The sequence below is a fragment of the Eucyclogobius newberryi genome, unplaced genomic scaffold (genome assembly GCF_026437365.1).
Source record: "Eucyclogobius newberryi isolate DKJ021-1_F unplaced genomic scaffold, fEucNew1.0.hap1 SCAF_183, whole genome shotgun sequence".
NCBI lineage: Eukaryota > Metazoa > Chordata > Actinopteri > Gobiiformes > Gobiidae > Eucyclogobius > Eucyclogobius newberryi.
The window spans coordinates 25,034-43,942 of NW_027315816.1; the positions used below are offsets into that span (position 1 = coordinate 25,034).

An 18,909-nucleotide genomic window follows, 5' to 3' on the forward strand; every position below is an offset into this window, starting at 1 on the left:
GAATGTACTTTAGAGTGTACTTTAGACTGTACTTTAGAACGTACTTTAGAATGTACTTTAGGAACGTACTTTAGAATGTACTTTAGGAACGTACTTTAGACTGTACTTTAGACTGTACTTTAGAGTGTACTTTAGACTGTACTTTAGAGTGTACTTTAGAATGTACTTTAGAGTGTACTTTAGAATGTACTTTAGAACGTACTTTAGAATGTACTTTAGAACGTACTTTAGAATGTACTTTAGAGTGTACTTTAGACTGTACTTTAGAACGTACTTTAGAATGTACTTTAGGAACGTACTTTAGAATGTACTTTAGGAACGTACTTTAGAATGTACTTTAGGAACGTACTTTAGACTGTACTTTAGAATGTACTTTAGAGTGTACTTTAGAGTGTACTTTAGAACGTACTTTAGACTGTACTTTAGGAACGTACTTTAGACTGTACTTTAGAACGTACTTCAGACTGTACTTTAGGAACGTACTTTAGAATGTACTTTAGAATGTACTTTAGGAACGTACTTTAGAATGTATTTTAGAATGTACTTTAGAATGTACTTTAGACTGTACTTTAGACTGTACTTTAGAACGTACTTTAGAATGTACTTTAGAGTGTACTATAGGAATGTACTTTAGAATGTACTTTAGGAACGTACTTTAGACTGTACTTTAGAATGTACTTTAGAATGTACTTTAGAGTGTACTTTAGAGTGTACTTTAGAATGTACTTTAGAATGTACTTTAGAATGTACTTTAGAGTGTACTTTAGAATGTACTTTAGAATGTACTTTAGAGTGTACTTTAGAATGTACTTTAGAATGTACTTTAGAGTGCACTTTAGAATGTACTTTAGAATGTACTTTAGAGTGTACTTTAGAATGTACTTTAGAATGTACTTTAGAATGTACTTTAGACTGTACTTTAGACTGTACTTTAGAATGTACTTTAGAATGTACTTTAGAATGTACTTAAGGAACGTACTTTAGACTGCACTTTAGAATGTACTTTAGAATGTACTTTGGAATGTACTTTAGAATGTACTTTAGGAACGTGCTTTAGAATGTACTTTAGAATGTACTTTAGAACGTACTTTAAAATGTACTTTAGGAACGTACTTTAGAATGTACTTTAGAACGTACTTTAGAATGTACTTTAGGAACGTGCTTTAGAATGTACTTTAGAATGTACTTTAGAATGTACTTTAGAATGTACTTTAGAGTGTACTTTAGACTGTACTTTAGAACGTACTTTAGAATGTACTTTAGGAACGTACTTTAGAATGTACTTTAGGAACGTACTTTAGACTGTACTTTAGAATGTACTTTAGAATGTACTTTAGAATGTACTTTAGAATGTACTTTGGAATGTACTTTAGAATGTACTTTAGGAACGTGCTTTAGAATGTACTTTAGAATGTACTTTAGAACGTACTTTAAAATGTACTTTAGGAACGTACTTTAGAATGTACTTTAGAACGTACTTTAGAATGTACTTTAGGAACGTGCTTTAGAATGTACTTTAGAATGTACTTTAGAATGTACTTTAGAATGTACTTTAGAGTGTACTTTAGACTGTACTTTAGAACGTACTTTAGAATGTACTTTAGGAACGTACTTTAGAATGTACTTTAGGAACGTACTTTAGACTGTACTTTAGAATGTACTTTAGAGTGTACTTTAGACTGTACTTTAGAACGTACTTTAGAATGTACTTTAGAATGTACTTTAGGAACGTACTTTAGACTGTACTTTAGAACGTACTTTAGACTGTACTTTAGGAACGTACTTTAGAATGTACTTTAGAATGTACTTTAGGAACGTACTTTAGAATGTATTTTAGAATGTACTTTAGAATGTACTTTAGTAATGTACTTTAGACTGTACTTTAGAATGTACTTTAGACTGTACTTTAGACTGTACTTTAGAATGTACTTTACAATGTACTTTACAATGTACTTTAGAATGTACTTTAAATGTACTTTAGAATGTACTTTAGAATGTACTTTAGAACGTACTTTAGAATGTACTTTAGGAACGTACTTTAGACTGTACTTTAGAATGTACTTTAGAGTGTACTTTAGACTGTACTTTAGAACGTACTTTAGAATGTACTTTAGGAACGTACTTTAGACTGTACTTTAGAATGTACTTTAGAGTGTACTTTAGACTGTACTTTAGAACGTACTTTAGAATGTACTTTAGAACGTACTTTAGAATGTACTTTAGAATGTACTTTAGAGTGTACTTTAGACTGTACTTTAGAACGTACTTTAGAATGTACTTTAGGAACGTACTTTAGAATGTACTTTAGGAACGTACTTTAGACTGTACTTTAGAATGTACTTTAGAGTGTACTTTAGACTGTACTTTAGAACGTACTTTAGAATGTACTTTAGGAACGTACTTTAGAATGTACTTTAGGAACGTACTTTAGACTGTACTTTAGAGTGTACTTTAGACTGTACTTTAGTACGTACTTTAGAATGTACTGTAGAATGTACTTTAGTACGTACTTTAGAATGTACTGTAGAATGTACTTTAGAATGTACAATGTAGAGAGGAGCTGGAGAAGGTCTGGAACGTGAAGGTATCGGTGGTGCCCGTAGTGACCGGAGCACTTGGTGCAGTGACCCCCAAACTGGAGGAGTGACCCCCAAACTGGAAGAGTGACCCCCAAACTGGAGGAATGACCCCCAAACTGAAGGAGTGACCCCCAAACTGGAGGAATGACCCCCAAACTGGAGGAATGACCCCCAAACTGAAGGAGTGACCCCCAAACTGGAGGAATGACCCCCAAACTGGAGAAATGACCCCCAAACTGAAGGAGTGACCCCCAAACTGGAGGAATGACCCCCAAACTGGAGGAATGACCCCCAAACTGAAAGAGTGACCCCAAAACTGGAGGAATGACCACCAAACTGGAGGAATGACCCCCAAACTGAAAGAGTGACCCCCAAACTGAAAGAGTGACCCCAAAACTGGAGGAATGACCACCAAACTGAAGGAGTGACCCCCAAACTGGAGGAATGACCCCCAAACTGAAGGAGTGACCCCCAAACTTGAGGAATGACCCCCAAACTGAAGGAGTGACCCCCAAACTGGAGGAATGACCCCCAAACTGGAGGAATGACCCCCAAACTGAAGGAGTGACCCCCAAACTGAAGGAGTGACCCCCAAACTGGAGGAATGACCCCCAAACTGAAGGAGTGACCCCCAAACTGAAGGAGTGACCCCCAAACTGAAAGAGTGACCCCCAAACTGGAGGAATGACCCCCAAACCCCAAGGGGGGTTAGGGTTTAGGGGGGTTAGGGTTTAGGGTTTAGGGGGGTTAGGGTTTAGGGGTTAGGGTTTAGAGGGGTTAGGGTTTAGGGGTTAGGGGTGTTAGGGTTTAGGGGTGTTAGGGTTTAGGGTTAGGGTTTAGGGGTGTTAGGGTTTAGGGGTGTTAGGGTTTAGGGGGGTTAGGGGTGTTAGGGTTTAGGGGGGTTAGGGTTTAGGGTTAGGGTTTAGGGGTGTTAGGGTTTAGGGGGGTTAGGGGTGTTAGGGTTTAGGGGTGTTAGGGTTTAGGGTTAGGGTTTAGGGGTGTTAGGGTTTAGGGGGGTTAGGGGTGTTAGGGTTTAGGGTTAGGGTTTAGGGTTAGGGTTTAGGGGTGTTAGGGTTTAGGGGGGTTAGGGGTGTTAGGGTTTAGGGGGGTTAGGGGTGTTAGGGTGTTAGGGTTAGGGTTTAGGGTTAGGGTTTAGGGGTGTTAGGGGTGTTAGGGTTTAGGGGTGTTAGGGTTTAGGGGGGTTAGGGTTTAGGGGTGTTAGGGTTTAGGGGTGTTAGGGGTGTTAGGGTTTAGGGGTGTTAGGGTTTAGGGGGGTTAGGGTTTAGGGTTAGGGGTGTTAGGGTTTAGGGGGGTTAGGGGTTAGGGTTTAGGGGGGTTAGGCCCATATATATAGTCCTGGTTCTGGTCCAGACCTGGTGCAGGTCCAGTTGGACGGAGCCGGAGTCGTTCGTGTCCAGCCTCTGGAAAATTTCTGTGAAAAATAAAAAGTGTCAGAAAAACATTGCGTCACTTGAAAGGATCAAACTGACCCTGACCCTAACCCTAACCCTGACCCTAACCCTGACCCTGACCCTAACCCTGACCCTGACTCTAACCCTGACCCTAACCCTGACCCTGACCCTAACCCTAACCCTGACCCTGACCCTGACCCTGACCCTGACCCTGACCCTAACCCTGACCCTGACCCTGACTCTAACCCTGACCCTGACCCTGACCCTGACTCGAACCCTAACCCTGACCCTGACCCTGACCCTGACCCTAACCCTGACCCTGACCCTAACCCTGACCCTGACCCTAACCCTGACCCTGACCCTGTTTATGAAGAGAACTCACAAACATTGTTTTATGGTGCAACATAAAACAATAAACAATGATTAAAAAAAACAAAAATATAAGTCAAAAAGAGGAACAATTAAATTCTGCGACAGGATAAAAACAACAATAAGCCATAAGATAAAAATGAGAAAACAAATTTAAATTAAAGCCGCAAGCGGCATCCAACGGCCCTCGTGGGCCGCCGGCCTTCTCACTCTGCACTTTCGACTTGATAAAGATGGCGCCCTTATTGTGTTGAATAAAAAAAGAACTTGACAGACGGCGACACATTGGACATGGCCAATCCAGTGCAAATGAACACAAGTGTCAGTCAAATTTGCAGCGCCGCCGCACAGAGACCGTAGCACTTAGAATATAAATATGGATAACTTTTGATGCCGCGCTTGTGTAGATGATATTTCCCAAAGTAAAGCTTGATCGAGCTATTGCCCACGGAGGAGTTTGTTAAAGTGTGAAGCGTAAAAATGTGGTCATTTTAGAGATTTTGCGGTTTCCCCATAGGGATAACATGGGATGTTTCTGTCATCGCTACGGCTACGCTTTACCAAATATGACTTTGGCTCCCATACTTTTAATTTGGGGATGGCAAATGAGAATTGTGTGCAAAATGTCATGTCATTTGGAAAAACTCTTGTTTACAGGCCACTCTGAAGGCCAAATAGTCAGAATTCTGGGAGACGTTTGCGGCTCCGTCGCACAGAGACCGTAAAAGCTATCCTTAAAATTTGGATAACTTTAGATGCACCACTTGTCTAGAGGAGGTACACCGATTTTGAGGTTGGTGGGCAAAACGCACTAGGAGGAGTTTGTTAAAGTGTGAAACATAAAAATGTGGATATTTGAGAGATTTTGCGGTTTTCCCATAGGGATAACATGGGAGGTTTCTGTCATCGCTACGACTACGCCGTAAAAATTTAGGCATTTTTGTGATTGGCTTTTGTGATCGGGACGGCAAAATAGAATTTTGGGTAAAGTTTAGACAATTTTGGTAAAACTAATTTTTGACCTTCAATGTTAATTTAAAGGTCACTCTGTAGGGGGCGCTATCGCGGCCATTTCAATTTTGTCAGCCTAAACTGGTCCAAACTAGAAAGTTTAACAACTGATTCAAATTTGGTCCTAATCGGACTCGTTTTGATCAAATGGGAGCAATTTTTAGATCTGCAATATTCCAAAATAAGTTGTCCAACTTTGCGGCTGCGCCGCACACAGATCGTTAAAGGTATCTCAAAAAATTGAATAACTTTAGATGCCCCACTTGTCCAGAGGACGTACGCCGATTTTGAAGTCGGTGGGCAAAACGCCCTAGGAGGAGTTCGTCAAAGTTTGACGTGAACAAAATGACTAACACAGCGTATTTTTATTTTCAAAGGAAGATGGCGGCCATAGGGTAAGTCTGGGGGCGTGGCCACAATGATTTTTTTTGTTCGTCCTCACGAGAGGAATGCGTGTCCCGAATTTCGTAGCTTTACGCCAAAGTTGACCTCGGGGCGTCTCCCATAGGCGCAATGTATTTTGACTTTTGTCGGTGGCGCTGTCGCGCCATTTTTTAACGAAAAAAAAAATGGCCCAGAAAAAATAAAATTTTTCGCCGATTCTGAATTTTGGGCAAAGTTTGGTGAGTTTTTGAGCATGTTCAGGGGGTCAAATTAGAGATCAAAGCGATGAAGAACAAGAAAAATAATAATAATATTTTTATCAAAAACAATATAGCCGTTTTTACTATAACAACAAATGATACATCGTTTGAAAGCTCTACGCCCATTCACTAATTGTTGACTATTTCTGTCATAGCAGGAGTAAGTATGCATGATCCATGCCTTCGGCATGGGCTAGTTCACTGTACTTGCCAGGGGCGACGGGGTACCAAACATGCGGGCTGCGCCCGCATGTTTGGTCAGACAGTTGCAACGCTGCCTTCGGCAGCGTTGCGGGAGCAATAGGCCCTCCCCCTGCTGGGGCTCGGGCCTAATAATAAAAATAATAATATTTTTAGCGAAAACAATATAACCGTTTCCACTATAACAACAAATTATACATCGTTTGAAAGCTCTAAGCCTTCCCGATGCCGTCATGCGGTGGAATCATCATTACGAGCGCTTACGCGCTCGTCACTCCCTATTCCGTCGGGATGCCCCGCCCACTCCCCATAGACTTCCATTGATTTGAGCAGATACAAGCATGACCCATGCCTGCGGCATGGATTTTCGCGTACGGGACGATGCCAGGAGGGTTTTTGGAGGAATGCAGCGCTTCGCGCTGCTTTTGTCAACAATGAGTGAATGGGCTACGCCCATTCACTCATTGTAGACTATTTCTGTCATAGCAGGAGTAAGTATGCATGATCCATGCCTTCGGCATGGGCTAGTTCACTGTACTTGCCAGGGGCGACGGGGTACCAAACATGCGGGCTGCGCCCGCATGTTTGGTCAGACAGTTGCAACGCTGCCTTCGGCAGCGTTGCGGGAGCAATAGGCCCTCCGCCCTGCTGGGGCTCGGGCCTAATAATATTTTTAGCGAAAACAATATAGCCGTTTCCACTATAACAACAAATTATACATCGTTTGAAAGCTCTAAGCCTTCCCGATGCCGCCATGGGGTGGAATCATCATTACGAGCGCTTACGCGCTCGTCACTCCCTTTCCCGTCGGGGTGCCCCACCCACTCCCCATAGACTTCCATTGATTTGAGCAGATACAAGCATGGCCCATGCCTGCGGCATGGATTCTCGCGTACGGGACGATGCCAGGAGGGTTTTTGGAGGAATGCAGCGCTTCGCGCTGCTGTTGTCAACAATTAGTGAATGGGCTACGCCCGCATGTTTGGTCAGACAGTTGCAACGCTGCCTTCGGCAGCGTTGCAACTGCAATAGGCCCTCCGCCCTGCTGGGGCTCGGGCCTAATTAGGTTTGATATGAACACAAATGTCACAGATGAACAGTGAGTGATTCAATTCTGGTTATTGTGGCCTCCTGCCTGAGGGGAGGGGCCTCCTGCCTGAGGGGAGTGGCCTCCTGCCTGAGGGGAGTGGCCTCCTGCGGGAGGGGTGTGGCCTCCTGCCTGAGGGGAGTGGCCTCCTGCCGGAGGGGAGTGGCCTCCTGCCTGAGGGGAGCGGCCTCCTGCCTGAGGGGAGTGGCCTCCTGCCTGAGGGGAGTGGCCTCCTGCAGAGATGGAGTCTGCAGCCGATCACCTTCTCAGCAGAGGGCGCTGTAGTCTCTGTTTGTCCCTGGCTGTGGCTCCAGCGTATGACACGGTGATGGAGGAGGAGGGGGGCGGGGCTGGAGTGGCAGAGTTGCTGGGCCACTTTTCAGTCGTCTGCGAAAGGGGGGGCTCTGGGCTTGTAGTTGGTGAGAAGCCGGACTCCACTCCACACAGAGGCGGGGCCACTCCACTCAGAGGCGGGGCCACTCCAAACAGAGGCTGGGCCACTCCACACAGAGGCGGGGTTGTTGTTGGAGGACTGAGCACTCGACACCTCCTGCTGAACCCGTACTTTGCCTCTTTGTAGCGCCCTCTAGCTCCGCCCTCTAGCTCCGCCCTGTGCTCCGCCTCCTTCTGCCTCAGTTTCAGTGTGAACCACACACCGCCCAGAATATATAAAGCCTCATTTATAATGTAATAATGTAATAATAATATAATAAATATAGCCGCAAGCGGCAATAATCGGCCCTCGCCACGCCGCCGCCACGCCGCACGAGGAGGGGGCGTGGCTAACGCGCCCCAATTGTCCTTTTATTACATCTACTGCTGAATCTGTGACGCTGTCACATCTTCTCCCCTTTGTTTTACATCAAAAAGCAATTTTATTTTGAATTCTTGGCAAAATGTGCGGCTCTGCCGCACAGACACCGTGACTCTTTGAATAAAAATGTGGATAACTTTTGATGGTCCTGAAGATGAGTCTCACCAAATTTCAGGTTAAACGGTCTAACGCCCTGAGGGGGAGGAGTTTGTGAAAGTATAAAGTGTAAACATGTTCTGGCGATTTCCCCATTGGAATAACATGGGAGGTTTTGGTCATCGCTACCTCAAGTAGGTTTAGGGCAAAGAGTTTAACAACTGATTCTAATTTGACGCAATTCGGACTTTATCTGCGCAAACGGCAGAAATGTTAAATTTGGGAGATTTCTGAAATTCTAGCTAAAGTTTGCGGCTTCGCCCAAACCCACAGAAACCGTGACAGGGTCAATGTCATTTGAATAACTTTTGATGTCCCACTCCTCAGTAGCATTTTCACCAAATTTCAGCTTTTTAGAGCCAACGCCCTGAGGGGAGGAGTTCATAAAAGTACGACGTTTGGAAAAACTCCGAAGTCATGTTTAGCCATTTTTGAACCAATATGGCCGACATTTGGTTGGGCGGACGGCGTTGCTGTAATAATATTTTTTACTTCTCTTGTCACCATCTACCTCTGCGCCAAATTTCATGATTCTACGATCAGATTTTTTTTGGGTCATTTCCTATCTCTCAATGCATTTTTGGTACATTTGGGGGCGCTGACGCGCACATTTTTTTTATTTTAGAAAAAGGAAATAGCCAGAATGTAGAGAGGCACGATCTTTAGAGGTGTGAACATTTTTGTGACTTTTTGTCAATGTTCACTGGGTGAAAAATAGGGGGGTTGGTCCCGAGAAGAAAGAAAGAAAGAATAATATTCCGATGCGAAAACAATGTTTCCCATTTTTCAAATATCATAAACTATACATTTTCGGAAAGCGCTCGCGCTTTCCTACCTCATGGTGTGGGTCCCTGGTCACTGACGGGTACTTTCGTTAATTTTGAGTGGGCTCCGCCCACTTTGTGTTTTTGGCCCTCTAAACAGTAATAATGTTCAATTTTTGCATTACATGCTTATATGCACGGAACATGCAAGAGATGGGGAACGTATTCGTGAGCTACTTAGCGCAAATGAGTGCTTTATATGGGGATGACGACCGCTTCCAATTTAAAGTGCTCATTTAGTGCGCACTTTTGCACGGGCTTCGCCCGTTTACAACGGTAAAGTTCCATTTTCCTACTACTAATTAGTATGCACGGGGCGTGCATGAGTGAAGGAGTGCGTTAGTGAGTGTTTGGAAGTGGGCGAGCGCTTCGCGCTCGATTTCGTGCGCACTACGTGCGCACTTTCGCAGCCGTGCTTTGCACGGCCTTACGAGATTAATAGGCCTCTCGCCAGCTTGTGGCGCTCGGGCCTAAATATTATAATAATATAATAATAATGTAATAATGTCATAATAACTCACTGAACATCATCTCCAGCCTCATGATGCAGGATGTGTAATAATAGTGTAATAATAGTGTAATAATAGTGTAATAATAGTGTAATAGTGTAATAATAGTGTAATAATAGTGTAATAACTCACTGAACATCATCTCCAGCCTCATGATGCAGGATGTGTAATAATAGTGTAATAATAATGTAATAATAGTGTAATAATAGTGTAATAATAGTGTAATAATAGTGTAATAACTCACTGAACATCATCTCCAGCCTCATGATGCAGGCGGTGAAGTTGTCAAAGTCGAGCGTCAGGTCAGACTCAGCGTAACGAGCCACGAGCAGCTGATACAGAGCGTTATTCAGAGAGAAGCCTGAAAGTACACGATATATATACAATATACATATAAGTACACAGTATAAATACACAATATAATTAATATATATACCTTAAATATATAAACACAAAATACAACCATGAAATGTATGACACACACACACACACACACACACACTCAATCACACACACACACACACACACACACACACACTTACCTCTGTCCAATCACAGAAGCAAAGACACAAAAATACCATAGTTAGGCCTAAACAGGTCTAAACCAGGTCTAAACCAGGACTAAACCAGGTCTAAACCAGGACTAAACCAGGTCTAAACCAGAACTAAACCAGGACTAAACCAGGACTAAACCAGGACTAAACCAGGTCTAAACCAGGACTAAACCAGGACTAAAGCAGGACTAAACCAGGACTAAACCAGGTCTAAACCAGGACTAAACCAGGACTAAACCAGGTCTAAACCAGGACTAAACTAGGTCTAAACAGGTCTAAAACAAAACAAAACCAGGACTAAAGCAGGTCTAAACCAGGTCTAAACCAGGTCTAAACCAGGTCTAAACCAGGACTAAACCAGGTCTAAACCAGGACTAAACCAGGTCTAAACCAGAACTAAACCAGGTCTAAACCAGGACCAAACCAGGACTAAACCAGGACTAAACCAGGACTAAACCAGGTCTAAACCAGGACTAAACCAGGACTAAAGCAGGACTAAACCAGGACTAAACCAGGACTAAACCAGGTCTAAACCAGGACTAAACCAGGTCTAAACCAGGACTAAACTAGGTCTAAACCAGGTCTAAACCAGGACTAAACTAGGTCTAAACCAGGTCTAAACCAGGACTAAACCAGGTCTAAACCAGGACTAAACCAGGACTAAACCAGGACTAAACCAGGTCTAAACCAGGACTAAACCAGGACTAAACCAGGACTAAACCAGGTCCAAAACAGGTCTAAACCAGGTCTAAACCAGGACTAAACCAGGACTAAACCAGGACTAAACCAGGTCTAAACCAGGACTAAACCAGGACTAAACCAGGACTAAACCAGGTCTAAACCAGGACTAAACCAGGACTAAACCAGGACTAAACCAGGTCTAAACCAGGTCTAAACCAGGTCTAAACCAGGACTAAACCAGGACTAAACCAGGACTAAACTAGGTCTAAAACAGGACTAAACCAGGACTAAACCAGGTCTAAAACAGGACTAAACCATGACTAAACCAGGTCTAAAATAGGACTAAACCAGGTCTAAAACCAGGTCTAAAATAGGACTAAACCAGGACTAAACCAGGACTAAACCAGGTCTAAAATAGGACTAAACCAGGTCTAAAATAGGATTAAACCAGGTCTAAAACCAGGTCTAAAATAGGACTAAACCAGGACTAAACCAGGTCTAAAACCAGGTCTAAAATAGGACTAAACCAGGACTAAACCAGGACTAAACCAGGTCTAAAATAGGACTAAACCAGGACTAAACCAGGTCTAAACCAGGTCTAAAACCAGGTCTAAAATAGGACTAAACCAGGACTAAACCAGGACTAAACCAGGACTAAACCAGGTCTAAAATAGGACTAAACCAGGTCTAAAACCAGGTCTAAAATAGGACTAAACCAGGACTAAACCAGGACTAAACCAGGACTAAACCAGGACTAAACCAGGACTAAACCAGGTCTAAAATAGGACTAAACCAGGTATAAAACCAGGTCTAAAATAGGACTAAACCAGGACTAAACCAGGACTAAACCAGGTCTAAAATAGGACTAAACCAGGACTAAACCAGGACTAAAATAGGACTAAACCAGGTCTAAAATAGGACTAAACCAGGACTAAACCAGGTCTAAACCAGGACTAAACCAGGACTAAACCAGGTCTAAACCAGGTCTAAACCAGGACTAAACCAGGTCTAAACCAGGACTAAACCAGGTCTAAACCAGGACTAAACCAGGTCTAAACCAGGACTAAACCAGGACTAAACTAGGACTAAACCAGGACTAAACCAGGTCTGAACCAGGTCTAAACCAGGTCTAAACCAGGACTAAACCAGGACTAAACCAGGACTAAACCAGGTCTAAAATAGGACTAAACCAGGTCTAAAACCAGGTCTAAAATAGGACTAAACCAGGTCTAAAATAGGACTTAACCAGGTCTAAAATAGGACTAAACCAGGTCTAAAACCAGGTCTAAAATAGGACTAAACCAGGACTAAACCAGGTCTAAACCAGGTCTAAACCAGGTCTAAACCAGGACTAAACCAGGTCTAAACCAGGTCTAAACCAGGACTAAACCAGGTCTAAACCAGGTCTAAACCAGGACTAAACCAGGTCTAAACCAGGTCTAAACTAGGTCTAAACCAGGACTAAACCAGGACTAAACCAGGACTAAACCAGGACTAAAGCAGGACTAAACCAGGACTAAACCAGGTCTAAAACAGGACTAAACCAGGACTAAACCAGGACTAAACCAGGTCTAAAACAGGTCTAAACCAGGTCTAAACCAGGACTAAACCAGGTCTAAAACAGGACTAAACCAGGTCTAAACCAGGACTAAACCAGGTCTAAACCAGGTCTAAAATAGGACTAAACCAGGACTAAACCAGGACTAAACCAGGTCTAAAACAGGTCTAAACCAGGTCTAAACCAGGACTAAACCAGGTCTAAAACAGGACTAAACCAGGTCTAAACCAGGAATAAACCAGGTCTAAACCAGGACTAAACCAGGTCTAAAATAGGTCTAAACCAGGACAAAAACCAGGTCTAAACCAGGTCTAAACCAGGACTAAACCAGGACTAAACCAGGTCTAAAATAGGACTAAACCAGGTCTAAAACCAGGTCTAAAATAGGACTAAACCAGGTTTAAAATAGGACTAAACCAGGTCTAAAACCAGGTCTAAAATAGGACTAAACCAGGACTAAACCAGGACTAAACCAGGACTAAACCAGGTCTAAAATAGGACTAAACCAGGTCTAAAATAGGACTAAACCAGGTCTAAAATAGGACTAAACCAGGTCTAAACCAGGTCTAAAACAGGACTAAACCAGGACTAAACCAGGACTAAACCAGGTCTAAAACAGGACTAAACCAGGTCTAAAACAGGACTAAACCAGGTCTAAACCAGGTCTAAAACAGGACTAAACCAGGACTAAAACAGGACTAAACCAGGACTAAACCAGGACTAAAACAGGACTAAACCAGGACTAAAACAGGACTAAACCAGGACTAAAACAGGACTAAACCAGGTCTAAACCAGGACTAAAACAGGACTAAACCAGGACTAAAACAGGACTAAACCAGGACTAAAACAGGACTAAACCAGGTCTAAACCAGGACTAAAACAGGACTAAACCAGGACTAAAACAGGACTAAACCAGGACTAAACCAGGACTAAACCAGGACTAAACCAGGACTAAAACAGGACTAAACCAGGACTAAAACAGGACTAAACCAGGACTAAAACAGGACTAAACCAGGACTAAACCAGGACTAAAACAGGACTAAACCAGGACTAAACCAGGACTAAACCAGGTCTAAAATAGGACTAAACCAGGTCTAAAATAGGACTAAACCAGGTCTAAAATAGGACTAAACCAGGTCTAAACCAGGTCTAAAACAGGACTAAACCAGGACTAAACCAGGTCTAAAACAGGACTAAACCAGGTCTAAAACAGGACTAAACCAGGTCTAAACCAGGTCTAAACCAGGTCTAAAACAGGACTAAACCAGGACTAAACCAGGTCTAAAACAGGACTATACCAGGTCTAAAACAGGACTAAACCAGGACTAAAACAGGACTAAACCAGGACTAAACCAGGACTAAAACAGGACTAAACCAGGACTAAAACAGGACTAAACCAGGACTAAAACAGGACTAAACCAGGTCTAAACCAGGACTAAAACAGGACTAAAACAGGACTAAACCAGGACTAAAACAGGACTAAACCAGGTCTAAACCAGGACTAAAACAGGACTAAACCAGGACTAAAACAGGACTAAACCAGGACTAAACCAGGACTAAACCAGGACTAAAACAGGACTAAAACAGGACTAAACCAGGACTAAAACAGGACTAAACCAGGACTAAAACAGGACTAAACCAGGACTAAAACAGGACTAAACCAGGACTAAACCAGGACTAAACCAGGACTAAACCAGGACTAAAACAGGACTAAACCAGGACTAAAACAGGACTAAACCAGGACTAAAACAGGACTAAACCAGGACTAAAACAGGACTAAACCAGGACTAAACCAGGACTAAACCAGGACTAAACCAGGACTAAAACAGGACTAAACCAGGTTTAAAATAGGACTAAACCAGGTCTAAAACCAGGTCTAAAATAGGACTAAACCAGGACTAAACCAGGACTAAACCAGGTCTAGAACCAGGTCTAAAATAGGACTAAACCAGGACTAAACCAGGACTAAACCAGGACTAAACCAGGTCTAAAATAGGACTAAACCAGGTCTAAAATAGGACTAAACCAGGTCTAAAATAGGACTAAACCAGGTCTAAACCAGGTCTAAAACAGGACTAAACCAGGACTAAACCAGGACTAAACCAGGTCTAAAACAGGACTAAACCAGGTCTAAAACAGGACTAAACCAGGTCTAAACCAGGTCTAAAACAGGACTAAACCAGGACTAAAACAGGACTAAACCAGGACTAAACCAGGACTAAAACAGGACTAAACCAGGACTAAAACAGGACTAAACCAGGACTAAAACAGGACTAAACCAGGTCTAAACCAGGACTAAAACAGGACTAAACCAGGACTAAAACAGGACTAAACCAGGACTAAAACAGGACTAAACCAGGTCTAAACCAGGACTAAAACAGGACTAAACCAGGACTAAAACAGGACTAAACCAGGACTAAACCAGGACTAAACCAGGACTAAACCAGGACTAAAACAGGACTAAACCAGGACTAAAACAGGACTAAACCAGGACTAAAACAGGACTAAACCAGGACTAAACCAGGACTAAAACAGGACTAAACCAGGACTAAACCAGGACTAAACCAGGTCTAAAATAGGACTAAACCAGGTCTAAAATAGGACTAAACCAGGTCTAAAATAGGACTAAACCAGGTCTAAACCAGGTCTAAAACAGGACTAAACCAGGACTAAACCAGGTCTAAAACAGGACTAAACCAGGTCTAAAACAGGACTAAACCAGGTCTAAACCAGGTCTAAACCAGGTCTAAAACAGGACTAAACCAGGACTAAACCAGGTCTAAAACAGGACTATACCAGGTCTAAAACAGGACTAAACCAGGACTAAAACAGGACTAAACCAGGACTAAACCAGGACTAAAACAGGACTAAACCAGGACTAAAACAGGACTAAACCAGGACTAAAACAGGACTAAACCAGGTCTAAACCAGGACTAAAACAGGACTAAAACAGGACTAAACCAGGACTAAAACAGGACTAAACCAGGTCTAAACCAGGACTAAAACAGGACTAAACCAGGACTAAAACAGGACTAAACCAGGACTAAACCAGGACTAAACCAGGACTAAAACAGGACTAAAACAGGACTAAACCAGGACTAAAACAGGACTAAACCAGGACTAAAACAGGACTAAACCAGGACTAAAACAGGACTAAACCAGGACTAAACCAGGACTAAACCAGGACTAAACCAGGACTAAAACAGGACTAAACCAGGACTAAAACAGGACTAAACCAGGACTAAAACAGGACTAAACCAGGACTAAAACAGGACTAAACCAGGACTAAAACAGGACTAAACCAGGACTAAACCAGGACTAAACCAGGACTAAACCAGGACTAAAACAGGACTAAACCAGGACTAAAACAGGACTAAACCAGGACTAAAACAGGACTAAACCAGGACTAACCTGCGTCTTTGAAGGCGACTCTCATCTCTGGAGTGCTCATGGTTCCAGAATTATCCATGTCGTTTTTCTTGTAGATTTCCTGAAAACAGTTCATTTAATAAAAGACAAATTCAAATTGATGGAAATAAAACAAGGAAAAACAAATGTTTTTGTGACATTTATGTTAAAGGGAAATTCTCACCAGATATCGCTGGATCTTCTTCCACAGAGTCGCAAACTCGCCCAGACCCAGTTTCCCATTTCCACTGTCCTGAAGACGGCTCAGGAGAATACTACTGCAAATACTGCAAATACTACTGCAAATACTGCAAATACTACTGCAAATACTGCAAATACTACTGCAAATACTGCAAATACTACTGCAAATACTACTGCAAATACTACTGCAAATACTACTGCAAATACTACTGCAAATACTGCAAATACTACTGCAAATACTGCAAATACTACTGCATATACTGCAAATACTACTGCAAATACTACTGCAAATACTACTGCAAATACTACTGCAAATACTAGTACAAATACAACTGCAAATACTACTGCAAATACGACTGCAAATACTACTGCAAATACTGCAAATACTACTGCAAATACTGCAAATACTGCAAATACTACTGCAAATACTACTGCAAATACTGCAAATACTACTGCAAATACTACTGCAAATACTACTGCAAATACTACTGCAAATACTACTGCAAATACTACTGCAAATACTGCAAATACTACTGCAAATACTACTGCAAATACTACTGCAAATACTGCAAATACTACTGCAAATACTACTGCAAATACTACTGCAAATACTACTGCAAATACTGCAAATACTACTGCAAATAATGCAAATACTACTGCATATACTGCAAATACTACTGCAAATACTACTGCAAATACTACTGCAAATACTACTGCAAATACTAGTACAAATACAACTGCAAATACTACTGCAAATACGACTGCAAATACTACTGCAAATACTGCAAATACTACTGCAAATACTGCAAATACTGCAAATACTACTGCAAATACTACTGCAAATACTGCAAATACTACTGCAAATACTACTGCAAATACTACTGCAAATACTGCAAATACTACTGCAAATACTACTGCAAATACTACTGCAAATACTGCAAATACTACTGCAAATACTGCAAATACTAGTACAAATACTACTGCAAATACTGCAAATACTACTCTAAATACTACTGCAAATACTACTGCAAATACTGCAAATACTACTGCAAATACTGTTAATACTACTGCAAATACTGCAAATACTACTGCAAATACTGCAAATACTACTGCAAATACTACTGCAAATACTACTGCAAATACTACTGCAAATACTACTGCAAATACTACTGCAAATACTGCAAATACTACTGCATATACTGCAAATACTACTGCAAATACTACTGCAAATACTACTGCAAATACTGCAAATACTACTGCAAATACTACTGCAAATACTACTGCAAATACTACTGCAAATACTACTGCAAATACTGCAAATACTACTGCAAATACTGCAAATACTGCAAATACTACTGCAAATACTACTGCAAATACTGCAAATACTACTGCAAATACTACTGCAAATACTGCAAATACTACTGCAAATACTACTGCAAATACTACTGCAAATACTACTGCAAATACTGCAAATACTAGTACAAATACTACTGCAAATACTGCAAATACTACTCTAAATACTACTGCAAATACTACTGCAAATACTGCAAATACTACTGCAAATACTACTGCAAATACTGCAAATACTAGTACAAATACTACTGCAAATACTACTGCAAATACTACTGCAAATACTGCAAATACTACTGCAAATACTGCAAATACTACTGCAAATACTACTGCAAATACTGCAAATACTACTGCAAATACTACTGCAAATACTGCAAATACTGCAAATACTGCAAATACTACTGCAAATACTGCAAATACTACTGCAAATACTGCAAATACTACTGCAAATACTACTGCAAATACTGCAAATACTACTGCAAATACTACTGCAAATACTGCAAATACTAGTACAAATACTACTGCAAATACTACTGCAAATACTACTGCAAATACTACTGCAAATACTGCAAATACTACTGCAAATACTGCAAATACTGCAAATACTACTGTAAATACTACTGCAAATACTACTGCAAATACTGCAAATACTACTGCAAATACTACTGCAAATACTGCAAATACTGCAAATACTACTGCAAATAATGCAAATACTAGTACAAATACTACTGCAAATACTGCAAATACTACTCTAAATACTACTGCAAATACTACTGCAAATACTGCAAATACTACTGCAAATACTGCAAATACTACTGCAAATACTACTGCAAATACTGCAAATACTACTGCAAATACTACTGCAAATACTGCAGATACTAGTACAAATACTACTGCAAATACTGCAAATACTACTGCAAATACTACTGCAAATACTGCAAATACTACTGCAAATACTGCAGATACTAGTACAAATACTACTGCAAATACTACTGCAAATACTACTGCAAATACTACTGCAAATACTGCAAATACTACTGCAAATACTACTGCAAATACTGCAAATACTACTGCAAATACTACTGCAAATACTACTGCAAATACTACTGCAAATACTACTGCAAATACTGCAAATACTACTGCAAATACTACTGCAAATACTACTGCAAATACTACTGCAAATACTGCAAATACTACTGCAAATACTACTGCAAATACTACTGCAAATACTACTGCAAATACTGCAAATACTAGTACAAATACTACTGCAAATACTGCAAATACTACTCTAAATACTACTGCAAATACTACTGCAAATACTGCAAATACTACTGCAAATACTGCAAATACTACTGCAAATACTACTGCAAATACTGCAAATACTAGTACAAATACTACTGCAAATACTACTGCAAATACTGCAAATACTACTGCAAATACTGCAAATACTACTGCAAATACTACTGCAAATACTGCAAATACTACTGCAAATACTGCAAATACTACTGCAAATACTGCAAATACTGCAAATACTACTGCAAATACTGCAAA

The 18,909-nt window shown here is 41.3% G+C and overlaps 1 protein-coding gene across 1 annotated transcript in view; it reads right to left on the reverse strand.

Moving 5' to 3' along the window:
- The window catches only part of LOC140365137 (calpain-2 catalytic subunit-like), a 161,004-nt gene that overhangs the window by 12,914 nt on the left and 129,181 nt on the right, over positions 1-18,909 (reverse strand). The window contains exons 17-20 of the mRNA XM_072451390.1: positions 15,992-16,060; positions 15,811-15,889; positions 9,851-9,967; positions 3,953-4,011 (exon numbers count right to left, since the gene is read on the reverse strand). Coding sequence (XP_072307491.1) covers positions 3,953-4,011; positions 9,851-9,967; positions 15,811-15,889; positions 15,992-16,060 — 324 coding nt within the window. The remainder of the gene's footprint in view (positions 1-3,952; positions 4,012-9,850; positions 9,968-15,810; positions 15,890-15,991; positions 16,061-18,909) is intronic.